General features: G+C 39.4%; 1 protein-coding gene and 1 long non-coding RNA gene across 3 annotated transcripts in view; one reads left to right on the top strand and one right to left on the bottom strand.

The window, feature by feature from the left end:
- The window catches only part of LOC149221930 (glucose-1-phosphate adenylyltransferase small subunit, chloroplastic/amyloplastic-like), a 232799-nt gene extending 208593 nt beyond the window's left edge, over nt 1–24206 (top strand). Inside the window, exons 5-9 of one of the 2 annotated variants that reach the window (XM_089385270.1) lie at nt 22660–22763; nt 22950–23061; nt 23281–23379; nt 23578–23697; nt 23799–24205. In XM_089385270.1, coding sequence (XP_089241396.1) covers nt 22660–22763; nt 22950–23061; nt 23281–23379; nt 23578–23697; nt 23799–23915 — 552 coding nt within the window. In that variant the 3' untranslated portion in view covers nt 23916–24205. Of the gene's footprint in view, nt 1–22659; nt 22764–22949; nt 23062–23280; nt 23380–23577; nt 23698–23798 lie in introns of both variants that reach the window. The other variant, XM_089385271.1, reaches the window with a different exon arrangement.
- Nucleotides 11932–13423, bottom strand: LOC149221931 (uncharacterized). Its single transcript, XR_016249405.1, has 2 exons — nt 12072–13423; nt 11932–11971 (listed from the first exon to the last, which is right to left on the bottom strand). It is a non-coding gene; the product is annotated as an uncharacterized LOC149221931 (long non-coding RNA).
- Nucleotides 24207–24858: the final 652 nt, after the last annotated feature.

Consider the following 24858-nt stretch of genomic DNA (forward strand, 5'->3'; position numbering starts at 1 on the left):
ATGTTCCAGCAGAAATATAGAAGAGAGAGGAGGTAGAAAGATAGAAACAACGGAGTGCTTATTGAGGTTGCATATCAAATATAACATGGGTAGCATTAGCGCTTAAACAACAAAAGTAAATCTGGGCTCACACAGGTACTGCAGGTTAATCAAATAACACAAGTAAATATGTCTTGTACACAGGTATTATAGATTATAGGCTAACACAAGTAAATATGTCTTATGCATAGGTACTGGTCGCTATTTAGCAGCCAAATAAATCCATGAATCGGGGAGAATCAACAGTCTCATTACACTATTTCAAAGAAAGGAAAAACATATATGAGATGAGATTACATAAGGGAAAACATACTGCACATTGATCTGCTTGGAATCACCAGGGAGTTTCATTAATCCAATATGAGTCCAACATACCAATCCATTTACATTCAGCCAAGATATCACTCAAGTCCCTCATGGACATGCAAGTAGAACCAAAGTGGAATCACATAAATCTTGACCCGTAGGTGCAGAATTCCAGAACCTCATTAAAGTGTTGCTTCCCCCTATTTATAAGAAGAGGGGGAGCTTAGATTACAGTTACAAAATATCTCAACCAAAGGCCAGTTGTCTGATGTACTAGCTGCCTCGGCCTGTGATAACTCCTGCTGCCCAAAAAGATTTCTAAGGATCTGATCCCTTTCTTGGAAACAAACAAAAATTACAAAATAATGCAAAGAAAGAGGAAGACTAGAAGATGATGGAGGAAGTGCCCCCCTTGTTGTTCCTGTGAAAGGCCTCTGGTCAAGCCACGTCTCAGTTGTGATGTGCTTCTCTTGCTATTTGGCCATTTCCTATCACTTCCGCCTTAACTGCTTGAATAGCTCGTTCTCTGGAGTAGGGAGTGGGTCGACTGTGAGTGTCTATCGCAAAGTAGAAATGGAGCCCCTCCCGGCAATCCTTTGTTGTGTATAGGAGTGGAGCACCATGTCGTGCCATTAAGTCTTCCTGAGCCCCCCTTACTGGTTTACCACTGCGCCACTACTTCATTCAACGCTTTCAGCTGCCGACCCATCCGTCTTTAAAACTCTGTACCATGCGCTCGGGGCCTTACAACAACGGGACCTTTCCTCTTAAATAAGTGTTTACAGGGCGGGACCTTCCGATCTGCTTTAACCCCTTTACCTTGGCCCCTTTTTGTAATTTCCTTCATATGGCCGGGGGCTTGAACCATATTCTTAGCCCTCAGGCGCTAAGGCCTTTAGACTCCTGTCCGGGGAGATTTTTCTTTGTTAATTATAATCCCTCACACCGGCGGTTTATAGCGCTTGCCTTTGATAACACCCCTTGACACCTGCAATCGCCGATCTACGGGATCGGGCCCACCAAAGGATATCGCAATCGCAACACAGGAGAGGGGGACCTTTTACCTCCTTTCATAGCACTAGTCGATTGTCCGGACGCGAACTCCTCATAAGATAGAACACATGAAATATCGCATCCAAGAGGATCGCCTGCATATCGCAATACGGAAGAGGGAGACCATTTACCTTCTTTCATAGCGTTGGCTGACAGTCCAGACGTGAAATCCCCGTAAGATGTAACACATAAAATAACGCATCCAAGAAGTTCCCGCATATTGCAATCGCAAGCCGGAAGGGACTTCGGCAGAGGAGAAGCTTTGACCTGTGCGATCGCCGATTTGCGCCTTTAGTGCATGGCCCATGGTTCTTCGGACCTCCGTGTGATCGTGGGCCAGCCCCCTTATCAAAGCCCTTTTTACCACAAATCGCAATCGCAGACATGTAACTGGAGTTGTGACCTTTTACCTTTGTCGATCGCCGATTTACGAGATTGGTGACGTCATCCTTGCCACGTGTCACCTGTACTGCCACGTCACCTCTGTACCGCCACATCATGATGACGTTAGCTACCATGTCATTTGTGAGGACCAATGGTAGTCTTCCATGTGGCCTCCTAGAGGAGAGAGAAAAAGGCTCGCCTGTCCTTGGTTTTTCAATGATTTTCTTTATTAAATGAAATCGGCCCCTCCCAGCGCTTTAACACTGAGGGCCCGAATTATCGACGATTTTAGTGTTTATCGGCGTTCGGCAATGTTCAGGACCCTTTGCCTGTGTGCACCTCTTTGCACTTGCGATCGCCGATATGCGATATCGGCGTTCAACATCATGAACCGCCGATACGCTATGTGTTGTGGGCCATCTGACCGCCGATTGCGATTTGCACTCTGCCTTGGTCTCGCCGATAGCCGATTTGCGATAAGACTGGACCCGCCAATATGCTTGATTGTCGAGAAGTCCAATATGCAGGATCGCGGGACTACTATATCGCGGGATTGCGGGTTTGCTATATCGTGTGACTGCGGGATTTGCCCACCGCCGATATGCGATATTGGCGCTCTGCCTTGGACCCGCCGATAGCCGACCTGCGATATCGACGATCGGCTGATCGTTGATCTTACTGCCCTCCTTTGCTGCTACTAGAAGCTCCAATTGCGATTTGCGATGAGCCTTTTCCTTTGGTCTTTTCTCTTTGTTTTCTAGCTTTCCAAAGGGCAGCTTCAATATGCTCTAACGTCTGATCCATAAGTCCATTCTTGGACTTCCATATACCGTTGGAAATCTTATCACAAGCACTATGCAATGGAGAGGGTCTGATTAAGCTATGAGAGCTTCTGTGGCTTGGAAAATGGCTTCAAACTTCACTGCTCTTTCTTACCCCTTTCACAGCTGAAAACACATTTAGCAGTGAGTGAAAACATTGGCTCCTACTGGGGATAGTGCCTTGTTGGAAAGGTGCTGAGAACATGCAGACCAGTATCCTTCACTATTGGGCATGGAGTCAAAAATATATGGACTTACATAAAATCTCCATGAAACTTTGTTTGCAAAGAGTCACTTCCTCCTCAAACTGAAATGCAGAAATAAAAATTCTAACCACTAGAAATTAAATGCTCATTACTCATGTAGCAAATCCCAAAGCGAATGCAAATCCAAACGCATGGAGGATATTGTGGGCAGGAGATGGGAAAATATGATGCCCATACATGGATGATTATGTGAGAAGAGATGAGGAAAGGATGTAATCTAGTCTATGAGATCTTCTCACGCAACCAAAATATAGAGATGTCAACAACCAAGCTCATAAACGTTTCATGGATGGCAACCTCTGGCATATCACTTCCACCATTGTCCTTACTATTTACATCATGACTTATGGCCTTCATGGGTTATGATTAGTGGGAAAGGGAGGCCAACAAGATGGAGAAACACAAGTAGGTTGCACATTATGATTACACTAGAGAGGGGAGACTATTCAGTGAACAAAACCCTGAGGGTGTGTCCAAAGAGGAAAAGTATAATTGATGAAGGGCTTTTCCTTAACACTATACTCGGGCGGGGGAAAGGGCTCACAGCTACTTGACATCATATGACCAAGGGTGAGGGAATCACTTGACAAAGACTCAAGATGATGACCAATAGGAAAAAAGGAGAAAGGAATATTGCATTCATTGAGTTGTGCTTTCCCAAAGTCTTAATCTAAAGGCTCAAGTGATTTTAACATAGAATCATACTCAGGCAAAGTGGAAGCCTTATCAATTCCCTTAGTATCAAAGATAGAGCCTCTCTTAAAAGGAAAGTTGACCACTTCTAACTGCCCCTATTTTTGCAAAGGAAAATGAAGATTCTCCTTCCCAAGGGTATCAATGGGTATGTCATCATAAATAGTGCCTGAGAGGAAGGGAGGACCAATCTCATCCTCATCCTCCTTGTCAGTGTCATAAATGGGAGCACAATCAAATTCAAGACCAACAATTTCCCATTTCTCCTTTTCAATGTGGAAATAATCTTCAATGCCATCTTTTAAGGGGCTAATGGGATCATCTCTCTCAAGGTTTTCAAAACAGGATTCATTGGGAGTAATATCCTTGAGAAAGATAAGGTTGGTCTCAATTTCACTTTCCATAAATTCATCCTTCCCATCACATATGTCCTTAAAATCAACATCTTCATCATGCGGACCCAAGGAGGACTCGTCTTCTTGCTCATTACCTAGATTATTAATGTCTTGATGATGCTCGATGAGGGTTTCCTCTTGGATGCTTAATTTAGGGTGTACTTGAAAATGTTTAAGAAAACCATCAACGAACTTTTCAATAGATAAGATGCTCCTAGGTTCATGATCATGCAGCCATGAGTTATGAGCACCGAGAGATCCCATGAATAATAACATAAGGACATCTTGATGTACAACCTTCTCTCTTGAAGCATCTGCATTAAATTTTTCTACATGGTTAATTGCATAGAGTGGATCACCATCAAACATAGGCATCCCACGTAGCATCCTTCCCGCGACATGGGATGCTAGCAATGTCCAAAGATGGAAATTTACAAAAGAATGACAACTTATTTGAGGTGTACATGAAACATATGTAGGAGTCACTAGGGTGAAATTAAAGATGCCTAGAAAAATTCTTGCTTCACCCTACAAGCATCGACCTTAAAGTTCAATGAAGAACTAGGGCTTCGTTCTTCCAATGGAGTTGCCAATAATGATATGTCGTATGGGGAACAAAACACACGTTTCGTGTCCCCGAAAACGGCGCTAGAAATGTTACCACTCAAACCAGCAGGGGACCTAAAGGGGTTCTTAAGAGGGTAATTGCTAGGTTCAGGGCAACCGTGGAGGCTTAGCCCAGTGTCACCACAATTAAGTCTCCCAACTCTTTATGGACTTTCACCGATGGGAGGAGTCCCGGAAGTGTAGGGACCACTTGTAAAGTATATCTCAATGAATAGGTGGAAGGTGGCCCTAGAAACCCTTTCCCGAGGATGGAGTGGAGAATGGAATTTGCTTGCTCTTTAAGAAAGGGACTTGGTCTTCCAAGGTTAAGGGGTGAGGATTGGAGGGTTGAGGGAGAAGGAATAGACTCACGGACGAGATTCTCAATCCCTATAAGCCTTGGGAAATTTGGATTCCCAAACATTCCATGACAAATAATCTTTATTAAGAAGTGGGACCACACAGGGCCAACTGGACCCAGCCCAGGTTCGGGGATGCAATGCAGCAACCAATGATGTTCCTATCTTGGGCAAGGTGAAGGGAAAGGACCAAACAAGAATATTTACTTCAAAATGTTGAATTGATCCTGTTGAGGTCTAGCCTTGGGGTTGCCTAGGCAAAATTCGATCCTAGAGCTAGGGCTTGGGGTTCTCAGAGATTCCACCATTAGAATTTCCTCAAATTTGGAGAGGGAGGGGACCCACCAATGCAGTAGCTTGTAGGAGATTGAAGTTTTTCCTTGGGTCAATTCGCGGGAAATTGATGCCCTAGGTGACCAATGAGGGCTAGACCTGGGAAAAAGTGATAAAAAGTGAAAAAGGTGAAGGGGATGACCACCTTTTTTTAGGGATCAGTGCCTAATTTACTTGGGGATATGGAGTCAAGGATGATGATGTGTAAGAACTTGGCTTCTTGATCAAGAAGGCCTAGAAATTTAACTTCATCCAATGTTGAGAGAAAGAAAAGAAAAGTGACCTTCAAGCATTTATACTTCAAAGCAAATGATGCAGCCTTATCGAGACAAATAATCTCTAGGACATTTCATTCATATAACATTGGCCCATACATTAAATTAGCTAAAACATGCTCAATTCCACATTTCAATCATGCAACAACTAGCCCTAATTTTAGCAGTATGCAACAACAAGAATAATAACATCAAAATTTACTTACAACATTATAGAGTATATCCAACCAGCATTTCGTTTACAAGAAAAAGCTCCAAGACAAGATAAATAGCCCAAATCCATACGTCAAAATTCATCCATCTCCAAAAAATATCCTCCAAGGAAAAATGTGAAGTTCTCTATATTAGAGAGATCCCAAGTCAAGTGATGATCCAAATGAATGTATCTAACATCAATATATAGCCTCCTAAGGAGTTTGAATTAGCCTATGGGCCTACATTATCCCCTAATGATAAAATAATGTGCAAAGAAAACCCCTATTGTTGACAAGCCCACCAAACTAGGTTACAAGTGTAAAAATAAGCCTCACAAGGGGCAAAATAATAATATGTACTTGTCGTGGGGCCCTCCAAAGGCCTAATAATATCTTGAAGTGACATATTGAGGAATAAATTCCACGGAATATGATGGACAAGGGGGTGGCCCCTTGTTCTCCAAGTAGTAGGCCTGTGGTGCTTCCAGTGCGTCTAAGGGCACATAAATGACCCCATGGGTCTCCATATGAATCGGAGATGCCTATAGATCCTCTGCAAGGGTTCGAGTGGTGGAATGAAAGTTTCCATGACATCGTACAAGTCCAGGGACACCTGCCAAGGGTGTGGGGCTCCTGTGGGGGCCTGTTGGGCATAATGTACCAAGCATATCACCATCATCCCAAAAGTGGATCGCTAGAAGTCTGTGAGCATCGATGAAGATCCATGGAGTGTTGTCTGTTGTTGTGGAGACCAATGTCTCTCTATGCACATCCTATAAGTGCCGATGTAGACCTCTGGGGGTTAGGATCTTGTATAGGGAGACCAAACCCAAATGGTAACCACTTGTAATCCTGCATAAGATCCAATGCGTCCCCTAGGTTTCTAGTACAGCTAGTCATTAAAATAATCGGGTAAAAAAGTTTACAAATCATGGATAACAAAGTGGGCACTTCATAATGGCATGCCCTTCCGTAGTGGGCTTTGGCATGTGCTTGTGTATCCAAGCTCCAAAGGGGTTAACCAAGTACCTTATTAGGTGGTTTCCACCCTTAAAGGGGATAGTATGTCCAAGGTACATCCATCTAATGGTAGTGGAAAGTGATAAATAAGTGGAATGGAGTAGGGAATGAGAGGGGCAATCCTAGGCCACATATTGGGGCTTAGGAGTAGGTCGATAAGGGGAAGCCCACACCTGGGTATATAATGTGTAGGAGGGAGAAATCGTGGTACATGAGGTGCCCCGACCTTGATTTTTACACCCTTCTTTATATGCCTTTTGCCTTTTATGAATTTTCTTTAATTAACTGCTCAGGGCTCAAAGGACAAAAGCATGATGTGTAAGATATAGCCGTGATTACCCCATTTTAGGTAGGGCAGTTCATTGCCCTCTAGGGGCTGGGACAATCATGGTTTCCTGAATGATAAAGGAGGCTCATCTAGGGCATATGGAACCAAGGTGATGACCATGGATTGGGGTACAACTCATGTATTGGATTTTGCCCACGTGCTAATTATTTTTGTCCTTGCCATCTTTTGCATTTTGCGGTACAATTTCCTGTTAAATGTGGCCAATTATGCTTTTTTTCTTTTTTCTTTTAGCTGCTTCAACCTCTAAGGTATCATTCCTGGCCTAACCTAAGGTGGGGGCAAGGGGATAGGGAGGGTGGCCCTATGTGGTCCCAGAATGGAAATGTGGACCTAGGTGAGAGAAATGATGAATGGGGTATATATATGCAGATAAAGGAGCAAGACCACACACCCAAAGTCGGGGTTTCCCAAATAGTACCACCCTAGAACCAAATGGTCAATAAAGGAGATCCCACGAGACTAAGATCCAAGGGTAACATCCAAAAGAGGTCAAGGGGACAATAGCACAAACTAAGCCCACCCTTTCCACCAAATCCCCCCATCAATCCATACCCATAAGTGTCCATGATAAGTAAACCCAATACTCAATTACCAAATGACAAGACATAACTTTTGATTCGGGAGGCCCACCTTCAAACATACGATCAATAAAGGTGGGTGAGGGACCACCTGGCTCAGGTGGTAGAGAAATGACACAACGAACTAGTAGGAAGTTGCAAGGGTTATAGTGAGTGGAAAGGGAGTAATATATGCAGATAAAGGAGCGGGACCGCGCACCCAAAGTCAGGGTTCCCTAAGTAGTACCACCCTAGAACCAAATGGTCAATAAAGGAGATCCCACGAGACTAAGATCCAAGGGTAGCATCCAAAAGAGGTCAAGGGGACAAGAGCACAAACTAAGCCCACCATTTCTGCCAAATCCCCCCCATCAATCCATACCCAGAAGTATCCATGATAAGTAAACCCAATTCTCAATTACCCAATGACAAGACATAACTTTTGATTCAAGAGGCCCACCTTCAAACATATGATCAATACAGGTGGGGGAGGGTCCACATGGCTGGCTCAAGTGGTAGAGAAATGGCACAACGAGCTAGTAGGAAGCTGCAAGGCGCTGGTGGCTGTCGGCTGAGTGTCATCATGAAGAAAAAATTCTCCTGGGGATATCACCCACGAAGTAGTGGGTAACAAGCCTCATTGTAACAAAGATGAAGAAGGGCACGTAGGGTCAAATCTCTTCTTCAAGATAAGCTACCACCGCTTGAGCTAGTTTATTAATTGAAGTTCAATTATTGTATCTTTGTGTTTCTGTTTCATATGTACATTTCATTTCATTCCCTTCATATATATGAATCAGTGGTATCAGAGCAATCTACTCTTTCTCTATTTTTCTGTGCAAGTCCCCAACGAGGTGGGGGTATAGGGAGTTGGGACTCGAATTGCTTGAGCCCTTGCAAGACCGTCCTCACTGACCCTAACGACCTCCCATGGCAACAATAATGAAAGAGGAGGGAGCAGGAGATCCTATCAAATTGTTGCTCGAGGAGCAAGAAGCCCTCGAGCAACAATGGAATGAAACGATGGATAATTTTTCTCAGATCCTTCGACGGATACCAATAGGTGACACATCTTCATCTAGCAGCCACTTCGAAGGCATTGCCCCTTTAAGGTACAATTTAATTTTGACATTCATGTATTTGAAGGCCATGTTACCCACCACTAGTGGGTGACCCTTATAAGAAAAAATTTCTCCTAGCCTTCAATCGATAGCTAGCATCCCTTTGCAACTGCCTGATAGCTTGATGTGCTACTATTCTCCGCATCCTGAGCCAGCCATTGTGTGCCCTCGCTCATCTGTTATGATCGTATGTTTAAAGGTGGGCCATCCAACCCCAAAGGCATGAGTTTTTCATCATGTAAGTGGGTGCTTATGCTTTCTTTTCTTGGGCACATTTGGACATGGATTAATGGGGGTATATGGCGGAAAGAACAGACTTTGGTTGTGTTGATGCTCAAATTGTACAGACAAGATGCGACAACGATCAAGACGGTGGTTGTCACTCTGATCCCCGCCCTCTCCGTTCTAGTTGTCTCCCAACATCAGGCTATGGGGGGTAGTCCCTATGAGATGCGAAGATGAAAGACCTGTTAACAACCAACAAGTCTGGGAGACACAACTGAATGGCCTAGCAACTTGTTTAATTTAGCAAGTTTAATGATTTGATTAGATTACTTTGAAAGACCAGTGCCTTAATGGAGTTAAATTAATTGCTTAAAATGAATTGTCTACCAAGCCACCAGATGAATAGTTGTTACTTTAGGATGCTTCACTATCCTATATGAAATGCAACACCTAAACACTAAGTGAAATGCAAGATCTTGGTTTATAAATTAGATGCCTAACTAGGTGAATCTTTCCTCTCAACTATTTTGAAACTAGTCTCTAGAGTAGGTTGTGGACAATAGCCCAAGGAAAGATAGCAATGGCTATATTAACGATACCTCCCTTGGAAATATAACCACCCAGTGCTTCCTCCGGCACTACAGAGACTATGGCGCTGACGACTACAAGGTCACCGTGTTAACCACTAAAGAAGGTCTAGACTTAGCAAGTTAGATGAGAAAGGTGGTATTAAAATCTTTCTACCAAGCTTATGCTTGGATGTAAATAAATTAATGCAAGGCTAATCCTAGAATGTGAGTGCAAGATATGAGTGATTATCTTTTTAGGTGAAGTTGCTAAGTGTCTTAAGTACTTAGAGATAAATTACAATGATATCCAATTAAAACAATGAAGTACTTAATAATATAAGATGACAATCTTCACCAAAAGAACGTGCTCAATGAACAAAATAGATGGCGCCAAAAAGGTTGTTAAGATAATTGCTCGTGAAATGACCATAAATCCAATGCTTCTTTCAACAATGCTAGAATGCCAATTAGATAATGATGATTAACAACATACTGCCACAAAAGAGAATGAGAGTTTAAACACTATAATTTTCGTACTTAGGAAATACAGTTATAAACAAAGAAAATAAGAACATGCACGCACTAAAAATTCAAACACATAAGTGAACATCTAGAATACCACCAAAAATATCACCCAGCTGAGCCATTTTATTAAATATAACAGCAGTACAATGGGGGTTTGGCATGAGTGCACCTGGGCTTGCCAAAAAGGCAAGCTAGACATGCCAACCAATAGCCCCTTGCGACCCCCAGATAGCTCGATGTGCCATTTTCTTCACCACCTGAGCCAGCCATATGGTCCCTCACCCATCTGTTATGAATGTATGTTTGAAGGTGGGCCTCCCGACCCTAAAGGTATGGCTTTTCATTGGTATAGTTGAGTAATTTTTCTTACTTGTCATGGTCACTTTTAGGCATGGATTGGGGGGGGGATTCGACGAAAAGAGTGGGTTAGGTCTGTATTCTTGTCTCCATGGCCCAATTCCATGGTTACCCTTGTATCCTAGTCCTGTGGGATCTCCTTTACTGGCCATCGACTTTAGGGTTGGCACTACATGGGAAATCCCGATTTTGGTTGTGTAATTCTGCTTCCCAATACCACCTACATTACTCCCCTTCCACTCGTTTTAGCCCCATTCATCTCTTCTCCCATCTGGGTCCACATGCATTCACTATGTCCACATAGGGTTAGCCTCCCCCTCTCCTTGTCCTGCTGGATTGCCTGTGTGTTTTGACTGAGTCAGGATGATGTCTCCTAATGCTGAAAAAGCATTGGAACATTTGTAGGATCAAGTCATCACACTCAAGATCAAACATGATTTCATAAGTCCTAGTCATGGCCATAATTTCCAAAACCTAAAGCTTCTTCCCAAATGTAGGACCCATGGAGTTATCCAAGTCTCGTAAGGTTTCTATCATCAACTTGAAAACTCTCTTCATAACATCATCATTGTAAGGAGCTATAGGGGCGGTCAACATCATGATGCTACTAAGACAAGAGGCAACTGGAAGTGTGACCCCTTCACAAGGGTACTCCAAAAACTTGGGTTGTATTAAAGCTAGCATGGCAGGTTTCAAAGCCCACATCAACTTCTTCCCCTCTAACTGGTCTATCTTGGAAAGGAGTGTGTCTTGTTCTTCTAGTTTGAAAAGAACCCTCTTGTGTTTCAAATCCGTCCCGAGTTTAAAGATTTTGTGTCCCAACTCACGTTCTTTCTATGGCTGCTCTTGCTGTAGCAAAGTAAGTATCCCTTTGGAAAAGGATTGGTTGATTGTTGTTGCTAGCTTATGAAGGGTTTTTGTGAAATTTTCATTCATGTTTTAGTTCAATGAAGACAAGGCACATTAAGCTGACTGACAGTATTAGAGTGATATGACCATCTCAATATGTAGATTTTTCACACCAGAACATGAATATGATCTCATAGACAAGACTCTAAAGCTTCAGACTAGTATCTTGCTTTCAGTATTTGAGCAACATAGACAAGACTCAACCAATAGTACAACATACGACCAATTCAAACACAACTACATGACTCAAATATTAACCCTATATACTCAAGACTCAAGACTTAGGTATATTGCCAGTAATTAACCCTGTTGACTAAATTATTACAAGGTTTTGACAGTAGTATTCATATAATGTATCTCAAAGTATATAAACTCTCAGTGTTAGCCATAAAAACAGATATATCCACTGCTGGTAGCCTACCAACTTTGCCAACACCCTTGTGTTCAGCTACGAGCCTACGACAATAAATTGGCAATATAACAGTAGTATTGTTTCCACTCTATACAACCTTACATTAAGATACTCCACACTTGGTCATATACAAACATGCCCATGAGACCTCTTACAACAGTAATAAATAATAAAATGCCAATGATATTTCTAATCACAATCACCTGATCACAAACGGAGTATTGCGTTAAGATAATTCTTTGATGAAATTGAACAGAAAATATCTTTAGAGAGAATACAATGAGATAGGTCATGAACCTGGACCTTCTCGGGCACAACGATCAGCCCCACAAACGAATCCTCAGCCAATAAACTCCTCCAATTCGCAGCTACAGGGGGAACTTGCTTCAACTTGCTCAGACCTGATTTCCTGAAAATAAATGCAATTCGGCCTTGTATAAGATTGGAACTTGGACCAACGAGTTCATGTTCAGTCCAACAACATACACAGGTTCGAATCATGCAGGAGGCGTTCCACGAGCTGATGAGTGTTTATATAATACTTGGCTCAGGGCAGAATGAGATGGGACTCAACCACATGAATAATTAGTGGGCTCTGCTTCTCTATCATTACTCAGCCCACACAGCATAACCACTGGCCACCTCCAAGACTATCTCGGCTACAATTTATGGCTAACGTCGAACATACACAGGTTAGACTTTATTACGCTAACATTCATTGACTCCAGCAACTAATATGAGTCGCAAAGGTTGCAGCATATGAAGAATCATGCTTAGATATATTCCTTATGCCAACAACCTTTTGCTCAGATTCCCTCTGCGAATTGCCACAATCGTGGAATGTCTACGTGCCACCTAGCGGATCGACTTAACTTTGCCTGCGTTCACGCTCCAGTATATCCTTGTCACTAAAAAAAACCCTCACTTCTGTGGTGGCAAATACGGTCCTTCAGTCTCGTTGACAGTCGCTGACCAAACACGCCGTCAACATTCTCTTTCACTGCTTATACTTTGCCGAAGGGTTCGGTGAACTGGTATATGAGATAATTCTTAGTCATTAAATTCAATTGCTGACGACACACCATGCTTTGACTTTTGGCTACTTGACTGACGGCTCAAAAAAAAATTTCGGGTTCAATAAAGGATTGGCAGTCGGTTTCCTGTCACCAGAGGATGACCCTAGATCACGGCTTCACGCACTGTCCCTCCGAATAGTTTTGCGGCAACACAGAATTTAGCTCCACTAATTGAGATTTTGAGTTATGAACTTTGCCCGAAATACGTCACTACCCATTCAGCAATGCTTCACGACCTTCAGAAGGGGTGATATGTGCTTTGAATTCGGCGCTGATGAAAATGGTCTTTCGACCCTGCAATACAATGACGATGGCTTCGATAGTGCTGACAGGAATGTTTTCGACGGTTTTTCAAGCAACTCCACACAACCACGAAATGAGTTGACCCCTTTCCCAGTATTCCAATATTGACAGCCCTTCAATTTTGCAGTTACCCGACCCTGGCTAACTTTGCCGACTCCAAATAAATTTCGGGGTTAATAGATAATCGACCCAAGAAATAATTTGGCCAACTAACATTCAACTCCTCTCTCAACTTTAAGCTCGGTCCTTTTTAATTTTGACTATAAGATTTGTCGCGTGATTATTAGGCAGTCAACAAAATTAAGGGGGTTTGGCTGGCCCTTTGAAGTAGGAATTTGTAGAATAGTTATTGCCCAAAACAATTTTGGACAACAAAATGATGGCGTTGGCACTTTCTTTTGACGATTTGCAAGCAAAACCCTCATACTGCAGAGTCTGAAACGAGATATTTGGGTAATTTTATGGAAATCTAGCTCAACCAAAATTTCTCCATAAAATTATCATTCAATTAACACAAAATTGCTATGTAAAAGATAATAAATAGAGTGCATGCAATTCAATAATACAATAAGAAGAAAGAATGTCAGGGGTCTACATGTTAATACAATAAAATAGCCAAGATGGAAAACGAACCTCAAGAATCTGCTCTAATGTTGTGCTAGCCCTCCAAAGCTGAATTGAAATGTCATTGTTGAACTCTCTTGTGAATTTTGGTTGAATTCACCAAGGGGAGATGGATACTCACCCAATCTCACTGAATCACCTGAGAGTTTCCATCCTGGGTTATCATTGACGCAGAGAAGCGGATTCTCAACCTCTCATACAACAAGAAATATCAAATCCAAATGGCATCGTCCTCCTCTTTTTATACATCTGATGGACCCTTATAGAACCTCCTATTTTATTATTATTTTAATCATGGAGCACTTTTTCCTCTTTTTATTTCAATTAAAATATTTTTTTAATGTGGAAAAAGGGTAAATTGGCCACCATGCCACCTCAGGTAACTGAAAATCACTTCTAACCATCCCACCCAGTATATCTTCTCATTTCGGTTCCAATGAGCTATTACACTAAGGTGTTATGTCAAGTATTCCTCTCGAAACGTCATCTTAAGCATAATTAATTGAGTTAGACCCAATAATACCTTGTTTTTCAAAAGTTTTACGAGATATTTTTCGACGTAAATCACAAGATCTGTCATTTGTCGATGCGTTTTGAACCAACTAGTGTGGTTCATCGTCAGGACAAGTTGAAGAATCAGAACTAGCTTTGCATGTTAAATAGCTTGAGCAGAGCTTCCAACGGCTAAAAAAGATCAACGGCTAAATTTGACTAGAGTTGTCGAAACGCAACGGAACGAAAGGCAAGTTGTGCAGTTGATGGAACGCGCCAAGCAAGTGCCATCCGATCCCAAAGAAACTCCTCAAAACCCCATGAAACATCTCCAAAATCACGTAGGCCCGTTGATGATGTAAACTTGTACTTGTGACTTGTCTACCTCCAACCCTGAAAGTCCATCCTAACCATGCCATAAGAAACACCAAAAAAAAGAACATCACACCTCCTTCGTTGCTCTCACTCTCCATTGCACCTGCAAGTGTTGTTTTAATGTATTTTAATGTAAATAAAGTTGCATTTTCAAAAACAATTTGAAAAAAACACATGTTTCCATATTTTTTGAGTTATTATGCTTCATATTTTGGACTTTTATTTTGGTGGAAATGCATATTTTAAGTTATTTCAGTGGACTATTCAACTTGGACACCGATTGTCTTGGTTTCTCAAATTTGGGAGCAAAGTCCCCTAAGGGTGAGGGCATGTCATGTACCCAGACACATCTTTATTATACAAGTAGATGTTATGTACATGGCCTATTATATTAAAATATATTTAAGGTCATAAGTTTGTAATAAAGTTTGTCCTAGATCTCCTTGTTAAATTTTCAATGTAGTAAGGGTCTAAATGCCTTCTAAAGGTAACTTAGCCCTCAATTTGTGGATTCATTCTCTTTGTATAAGTAGTGGTTTTCTGTTGTTGTTTATAACTTATATCAACTATCTATCCAACAAAGTTTCTCCTAGAAAGCGCTTTCTTCACAACATTCATATTTGTATGTGCAATTCCCTTGGGTGTGCAGGGCACCCCAATACTCCTCTATTTTTTTTGCTTATTCTTGTTATCCTAAGCTTGCATCTATTATATCTCTTTTTTATTTTGGTTCATAACCGCATTTCTATAGCAGTGTGAGTTTGTATTCAAATACATTACAATTTAGATTGGACTTAACCTCGCTTGGACTTTTGGCTCAATTGGCACGAGGTCTTGCCTAAAGGGATTTCAACACTTTTCATTTATCCTTTCAAGATGCCATTTCATAATTTCTATACTTAGTACAAATAAATATTCATTTAACTTTTGTCATGTATATTACACATTCACCAAGAAGATTTTTATTACCCTATGATATGCTAGGTATTCAAATTTCAAACACATTACAAATCTGCCCCATAAATGCATCTAAAGTTTATTGAAAAACTATCATGAAACATATTTGACATGATACAAATTGTAAATCCAGTCATTCGTCACAAATATTGACAATCAACTATCAATCATTTTTCCCCAGTGAGGTCCCAGCACAGTAAAGTTTAGGAATTGTATGATAGCTTTCAACCAAGTAGATTTTGGGCATAAGAAACCAATCAAAGGTCCAATTCTTTGCTAAGGTTGTCTATATGCATTGATAATGATACAAACCTTTACTGTATCATTTTCTCATTAAAACCTAATGAACAACCTTTCAGATGGCCAACAATAATCTCTTCAATGTATCTCTGAGATGATAATGGTCAGCTATCATGCCAGGCCATCTAAGATAATTGTTTTGGGAGTTTTGTTTTAATTTGGAGGACCAATGTATGAAACAGATATAAAACAGTGATGCCTAACCTTTTGAATAATATTATATTAAAATAGAAGGTTGTTATTAAAATTCACACAGTGATATAGATTGTATGTTGATGAGCAGAAACAGAGAAATGATATGATTTTTGCAATATTCAAATTGAACATCAAACAATCGTAAGTCGGAAAACCTTTAAACCATGTTCAGAAGGTTTAACAGAATATGCTTAAGTTTACAAAAGATGTTGATGATTTAATAATTAAGAGGGAATTAATTAACCAAACAGTTAATATAATTCATTCTCTTTATAAATGATCACTTCAGAAGCTTATAGGACTAGATTGAAACTCAATTATTCCTACCTAGTTATCTCTGTAAAACATGAGAGTATGAAGAAAAACACTATGAATATAACTGGAAAAACTTACAGGAAAAACGAAACTGTATGAACTAGAATTCAGAATCCTCAGCTTTGTATTAATGTTTCAGAAGAGTCAAGTACATTCAATATCTAGAAATGCTTCTTCAAGGGTGCAACCCTTAATAACTCGTAAAAGATTTATTTATACAATAATAGAACTAAGAAAATATCTCACACTGTTTTACAAAAATAGATGATTACAAAATCATAATTATAAACTACTAGTTGATGTGGCACTATTTAGTTGTTGAGTTGTTGATGACTATTGCTGGAAATATTGAAAATTGTTGAAGCTATGTTGACTGTTCCTTTAAAATTTGAATGATGTTAGATCACCCTTCAGTCAAGTAAATTTTTCAATTCTTCCTAGCGTTTCTTTTCTAGGATATATATCTTAATTACTCTTCTGTAAATTTCATCCATCTCTTTATATTTAGTAAAAGTAGATTTTACTAAAAATATGTGTCTGATCTCATTTAAAATAAAGAAAGTATCCCTGAGTGTATTTACTATAAGTTCTGGTGTAGCTGAATCTCTTATGTTTGAAACTAAAGCTGCATGTTTGCCCACCTCTATCAACTTCTGAACATAATCCTCAATTGGCATCAATTTGTCATTAATCACAAGCATGGAGGGTAAACCCTTGCTGGTCAAGGGTTCTATCCTGCTGAAAAACCGTTGAATTATGGTATTGACATTGCTGCACTTTTCCTGCAGCTAAAGGATGAGGTTTTTCTTGGTGATGATCTTCTTTACCTCCAATATAGTTGATGTTCTGTCACTTATGCCTAATTCCTCAAGCTCATAATTGTCTTTGGAATTCAGGAACTTGATGATATCAGAAGCAATTTCTAGCATGTCTTCAAGCTGCTTAGTAATAGTTTCAACTGCTTCCTGAGATTTCTCCAAGAGATCCTTCTAATCAAACACTATCTTGATATAGGGCCAAATATCCTTGATTGATTCTATAATTTCTTCCCACAGAATTTCCTTTGCTAAACCCAATTTGTTTCCAATGAAAGATTCCTTGAGTTCCCTTTGTAGTACTTCAATCTGACCTTTGACTCTATTCAACTCAGCTGCATGTGAACTGTCTGCTACTGACTTCATAAGCTGTAACTCCTTGAGTTCATCCTTCAGTTTCTTAATTTCTCCTATCTGGATAGACAGGTTTTGAACAACTTCAGCAAGTTGTTCAACTCCTTCTACTATACCTGTAGTCGATGTTGTAGCTGAAGTAGAAACTTTGGTGGTGGGAATTGTTGTAAGGGGGACTATATCCATTGGAGTTTGAGCCTTTTTAACAGCTTCCTCTTTTTCCTTGACCAGTTTCTCCATCTGCTCCTCCATTTGTTTTATCTGTAGATTTTGCTCTATGATGAGCTTCATCATGTCAGACTTTTGATTTTTTGTTTCTTCAATTTCTTTAGCCATTGGGTCCTCAGAGGCTGGCAATTTGAGCTGCTTCTTTAATGTTGCAACTTCAACATTCTTCTTCTTAATAAGCTCTTCTGCAGCGTTTATGTTGGAGGGATCATATCCCATCTTCAGCACTAGATTTTCCAAGGATTGAATCTTGGTGTCCTTTGCTAATGAGGAGACTTTCTCCAACTTAAGTTGTGATTGAGTGTTGGCCAAGGTAACCTGCATTTTTGACAAACTCATGGCAGTGTTAGTCAAGGTGGAAGAAATCATCTGCCCAGTTTGTTTGTGCATCTCAATTTGATCAATTGGATGCACATCCTTCACATTGAACTCAAAAGAAGTATACTTTTGATAGTGAGCAACAGTCCTAGGTTGTGGAATTTGGGCTTGTAAGAAAGCCATCTGCATCTTTCCCTTCTCAAAGTCAAAGACTGAGAGAAGCCTGGCTTGAGAGCTGGAAGAATGCTTCCAGAATTGGGTATAAGTGTTCAGCTTCAATTCTTCATTCCTCCTTTTAATCTCACTGAAGACATGGAAAATGTCTTCCTCCTTATCCTTCGGAATGTCTCCACTAGTCTGAATTACCTATTGTTCATGAGAAGTAGTAGAATGAGTTGGGGACTGTGTAGATTGTCCACTAGATTGTGTATAAAGCATAGTATCTCCAAGTCCATCTAATGTTGTCTTCTGAGGTTCATTTGTTGCACCAACAATCACAGAGATCCTTGGTCTCTTCTTTCTCTGCACTATTCTGAAGCCTTGGCTTGATGCTTCAGTTGTAGGAGAAGACTGTTCTTCCCTTCCTCTTTTTGCTGACTTTTCTTGTGCAAGTGGAGTTTGCACATTTGATGTAGAAATTGCCTACTCTTCAGCCTCTTGGAGGGTGTTCTCTGTCCATTCCAATTGATTCTTATATTGTTCTATTTCAGGCCTGGCTGTATGGTGATATGCAATGAACTTGTTTTCTAGCCTGAGTTTAGAAACCACTCCCATTGGGTCATAAGACCATGTGAAACTGAGACCAAACTTCATTTCCTTTAATAACTTGTCTTCTTCCTCTCCTGCTGCACTAGTATTACAGATGAATGGACCAACTTGGGCTTTCAACTTGAATTGTGATTTCTTCTTTGCAGCCACAAAGTGCACTTCATCTGCATTTAACCTTTGTCTTATGTATTCCAGTGCAAAGATTCTGATAGGCAGGTACTTGGGCAGTTTGTAGGGTGGAAGCTCACAACCATAAACCCTGATCTTTGTATAGTTTTGGTAGCAATACCAATCCCCTGTTGCAGCTTGATCAACCAACTGTAATACTTTGACAATATCCTCACTGGTCCTTGGTATTGGAGTGTTGCTCATAAGACTGATAGATAGATGAATAAACAGTTCCATGAATTGTTTATATGTGAACTCTTCCTTCTCCTTCATTCCCATTGAAGTCCATAATATCACTGATTGTTGTTTTCTTTCCTCATCTAGTTTCTATAAAGCAAATGGGAATTTGTCTCCCTGAAAATATATAAAAAGGTATACAAGTATTGATGTATACTTGAATACTTCTTTAGTATTAAACTTGACAAATTGCTCATGTATTGCTTCAACTAGGAACTAACTGAAATCATAAATAACAGTGGGTTTAGAATCAGCAGAAAAGATGGACAAGAAACCAAGGATGGCTTCATTAACATTTTGATCAGAGTTGTAACCAAGCAAATAGGACAAAATAGAGGTGATTTTCTTGGTTCTATCAGGGAACATGGATGAATCATAAGGAGGGTTTCTTTTAGGCAGAGGACTATCAACAACTAGAAAAAGTTCAAGGGTCTGGGATCTTTTAGTAAAGTCTAGTTTTTGATAGGCTTCTATCAGGTTCTCATGAGAAAAAGGATGAGTTGGGGTAGTAGAAGGGGCCTGCAACATTTTCTCAATGGAATCATAATTGATTAAAAAAAAGAATTTCTCCTATGGGTGAAGTAATTGCTCTCTGACTGGGATCATAAGATTCATGGCATTTCCTCACAAAATCAGGTGTTCTGTGTATCTGAGGGAAAATACAGTGAGGGAGTTGGGAGTCCCAGAGCCCTATCTCATATGTTTGATCAATTAGTTAATCTTCCATCCAGCAATATATTTCATATAAATCAAATTGAGAAGAAGTCTCAACGATTTTACAATCTCTGTCGACCAGTGGGGTATGATGGAAGTCGACCTGTGGATGAATTAGGGGATTTGGGACTTCTGCAATTTCTTTTCTCTTAGGAGGCATTCTGTCAAACAAATTGCAGATTGAGAATGATGGAAATAGGCCTAAAATAGAGTGATCACAGTCAAAACAATATAACTGTAAAAGAAGCAAGTGGACCTAGATGTCAGTTTCCTGAACAGGAAAAATAATTGCTTAATGTCGGACAGTGGTCGAGCTGCAGGGAAGAAACCTTCAATGATCAGCTTTGGTTACAGAAATGGACTGTGTAACCATTTTCATGAATTAACAGGGTTTATAATGGAAAAATTGGAGCAGGGGTGGCAATGAACGGTTAAATTTTGCATTAATTATCCAACGAGATTAATTAACGGGTCTTTGAATCATAAATTCGCGGGAGCGGAATTGAATGGATAACGGATAGGCGATAGTTGATTGGACAGTAGACATGAGATGGAGTGTGACGTGGAGCGGCGGTAAACGATCGCTTATATACTGCGTTCGGGACTAAGGTGAGGCGGTAAGTAGTTTCGGGATTTTAAGTCCCAAAACACTAAAACGTGGAAAAGGTTGTTTATGACGACAGTTTAGGAAACTGCCCATTTCAGACCCTCGCCTCGCCCCCCACCCCCGCCGATAAAGTTCGGACGATGAATAAGGGCCCAGGAGGGACGTGGGCCATCAAATCTTGTGCGAGTGTGCAGGATGAAAGGTAAGGTGGGGAGTGTTTAATATGTGAGGCGGAAGTGATGATGGGGTCACGACTTTGGGGGCGGATGTGACAGCTGCAGGTTATGGCGAATAAAAGAATAAATGGAGAGATTTATGAAACAACATGGATGCTTTTAAAACTTACGGTTAATTAAAACCCATTATTGAATGCATAGCTTTCCAGTGTTACAACTTAAGATAAAATCAATTTGATGCTCCAATTACATTTCAGATGTCTACCTACCCTTTTACTCCTAACATTTTCATTTGTTTATTCGAGTGCATTTAAGCTAGCAACTCAATATTTCCTTTTTATGACTAATCTACCGCTATCCCTTATTTCCTCCATTAGCTCAGATTAAACTATTGAGCCATTTTATTTTCTACCTATTTACAATCAAATTTAAATAACATCCAATCATGATTACACTGTATAATTGGATCAAATAAACTAGTGTGGCATCTAAACAAACTGCACACAACTATTATTTGCAAAACTGAATTAGACTAAGAGTAGTGGCATTTAGATTTGCAACACTTTTAGAGTTTATTGTTTTTTGCTTTTGTTTCTAACCTAACATTTTGTTTTTGCCTTTATTTTTTTAGGGCATTTGTTCTAACATTTTATTTGATATGGAATTGTTTATTAAAAATCCCTAACATTTTTTAAATCAATATTCTTTTTGTCGGTATCCTAACTTAACATTTTTTTTGAAATATATTTTCATTTTTTGACTAATTGATTCTAACTTACCAAAACCCCAAACCCCAAAATGCTATAACATCCCACACATGTCAAAACGTCATAAATAACTTGTAAAAAAAACACAGTGTGGGAGGCTGAATTGAATTATCCCGTAAACCCCAAAAACATTTGCCAGCGAAAATTAGTTGAAATTTACTTTAATATCCCTAAAAATAAGGATTTTTATCTCAAAAGTACAAAGAAAGATAGTTTGAGCTAGGCAGGTTCTAATTTTCTTAGAAATAGAACCTCAAAGGCTTGAGCAGTATTTCTTACTTTTAAATGGAAACGAGCTTCTTTTAGTGCATTTGAGAGAAAGTTGAATTACAGTAGAAGTAGCTGAAGATACTTAGGAAGAAAATATCTTGTCTATGCAATGATCCTAGTTTTTCTGTTCATATACAATTTGCAACTTGCTTGATCCTAGACTCTTAGCTGTGTTAGGTTAACTGGTGGGCCTAGATTTACTGCTGAGCATATCTGGATGCAATTTAATTCGTGAACCTAAACATTTGCTTGTATTAATTTTCTTTATTTCTATGGTTGTTACGTTGAAACTTCTATTGAACCAACCCAATACTGTAACTTTTTTTTCCTCTTACCGATTTTACAATAATATCCAGCATAATGTCAGAGATTTCTTCCTTCTCGTGTTTTGTTTATGGAGAGATTTGGTGGATGATTATTCTATGTATGTCCTAATTGTTGATGCATCATTTATGACATTGCAATTCTTTCAACATTAGGCTACTACATCGATGTTTTCAACCAAGACATTCCTAAACATAATGCAAAGAGAAGAGAGAGACTGTTAAAGCCAAGGAGAAATTGCATAAGGAAACGCCATTAATCAATGAGATCCATAAGATGCTACAATAAGTCCCAAAAACAGATATAGGTATAAGACAGTAATGCTCTTCAACAGGTTTCTTAGAGTCATTGCAAATTACTTTATGTCAGTTTTCTTCCCCATGTCGAGACTTTTCTGTCAATTGTCCTTTCTCTACTTTTAAAATAAAGCTTTCATTTAGAGTTATTATATATGGTACTTATGATTACCCATCCTTTATGAAGCTGACTTCGCGACCATGTTCTCTAGGTACAAGCTCATCTCTTTGATGGATACTGGGAAGATATAGGTACTATTGAGGCTTTCTACGATGCAAACATAGGACTTACCAAGAAACCACTTCCAGATTTCAGGTACTTTTTTATCAAATAAAAAGGATTATAGAAAACATATATCTTTTGTCATGATTTTATGATAACTGTTATTCTTGAGTACAAAGAATTATTTGCTTAGTTTCATAGAGTTGTTGAATGCATGTGATATTCAATTAGAATGTGCGGAGCTTTTATTCAAAATTAAAAATGAAGTATTTTTTGTAGCTTTTATGATCGCTCTGCTCCAATCTATACCCAGAAACGGTCCCTGCCACCTTCGAAGATACTTGACGCAAATATCACTGACAGTGTCATTGGCGAAGGTTGCATCATGAAGGTGGTACTTTTGTAATGGTATTTGTTCTAGTGGTTGCATTGAAAACGAAATAGGTATTTGTTCTAGTGGTATTAGCAGTCTCTAACATGTTAACCTACAACAAAATATAGTTTGTAGAATTGCGTCGGTATTGGTAGGAGATGCCAACGCCAAATTTTAAAGTTTTTCAGTTGTTTGTTTCACAGTAGATGGTGATTACTGTGAATTTTACAAATGCAGAAATGCAAAATTCATCACTCGCTTGTTGGGTTATGTTCTCGGATTGAAGAAGGTGCAATCATAGAAGATTCTTTGCTTTTAGGTGCTGATTACTATGAAGTATGTCATTTTATTTGGCCAATTCGTTGCTTCATTTCTTTCCATGTGGAAAATCTGTTGGAAAAGAAATATTTCAAGTTTGGTTCCTCAGGAATATGTGCAAACAAATTTCATCACTGACACTAGAGCCAAATCTGGATGGCAAGCTGTCTTACAGAAATTATAATTGTTGAAAATTTTGTGGCCTTTTGGTTTCAGGCTGATGAAGAAAGAAGTTCAGTTTTTGCAAAAGGCGGTGTGCCAATTGGTGTTGGAAAAAACTCACATCTACGAAGAGCGATCGTTGACAAGAATGCTCGTATTGGAGATAATGTCAAGGTAATGATTAATTCCTTAACATTAAAGGATTAGTTCTTGCTTTCATGACCTTTAGCTATAATTTTCTCTAATGGCATATTGGAACGGACATTTTGATTCAGATTATAAATGTGAACAATATACAAGAAGCAGCGAGAGAGGCAGATGGATACTTCATAAAGGCGGGTATTGTCGTCATAATCAAGGGTGCTATAATCCCTAGTGGAACCTTTATCTAGGAAATTTAGAGGCATTTCCAAGATTTATTTGAAAATTAAAATTGTAATTTTTTTCATCTTCAAATTGATTTGCAAAGATGCCCTATCCAAGGATTCAACTACACTTACTATTTCTCACTGGTTGTATACTGCAAAGGAGATTACAGAAGAGGGCAACTTTGCATTTTCAGAATAAATATTGAGCATCTGTATTATTTGTTAACATCTCCCAATAAGGCTCTTACTTCATTAATTCAAGGGGCATATCCGAGTTCTCATACCAATCAGTTTTGTACAGATTCAAGTCATGCTGAATTCGAGAATCATTTCCAAGGTGCTTAGTGTTATCATTCATTCTTTGATTTTTGTAGTAGTTTTGGATTTGGATGTAGAGATGACTTCCCTAGATGGACAAATAATGAATCCAAGTTACAGGGGTTAATAGCTAACATGGTTTTGGGTTCGCGCTACAAAGCAAACAATAGATTTCATTGACCTCGTGTTTAAAATGGACTACAATCAAATGCAGCCCATGTCAAATGGGTATATCCTCGATGCTGCTATATGCATATTTTACACGATATCACATCTACACATGTTTTTCAGATTATTTAATTCAAAACATAAAAATTTAGGAGTGATCTGGTTTGACCATCGTAAATTTGTAATCAAAATGGAGATTGAGATCAAGCTAACTTGCAGTTACAAACATGGGAAATGAAGAGACTTGTTAGGATATAAGGCTTATATGTGTAATGAGTTACCATAGTGACTTAAGCTAAAGATTGGTTGTGCGTTTATTGTTAATTTGTTTGCATTTAAGGTTTTGGAAAAATATGACATTACAAATTCTATATAAGAGAGGCAAATCCCGTTAAAATTATGTGAAGTATTTTCATAATATGATATTGTGTGTATTTCCATATGAACCCTATTTAGTATTTTAGCATTTAGTAATATAGCT

This window comes from Pinus tabuliformis, chromosome Q (assembly GCF_031772625.1).
Source record: "Pinus tabuliformis cultivar Carrire ecotype Pingquan chromosome Q, CPIR1, whole genome shotgun sequence".
NCBI lineage: Eukaryota > Viridiplantae > Streptophyta > Pinopsida > Pinales > Pinaceae > Pinus > Pinus tabuliformis.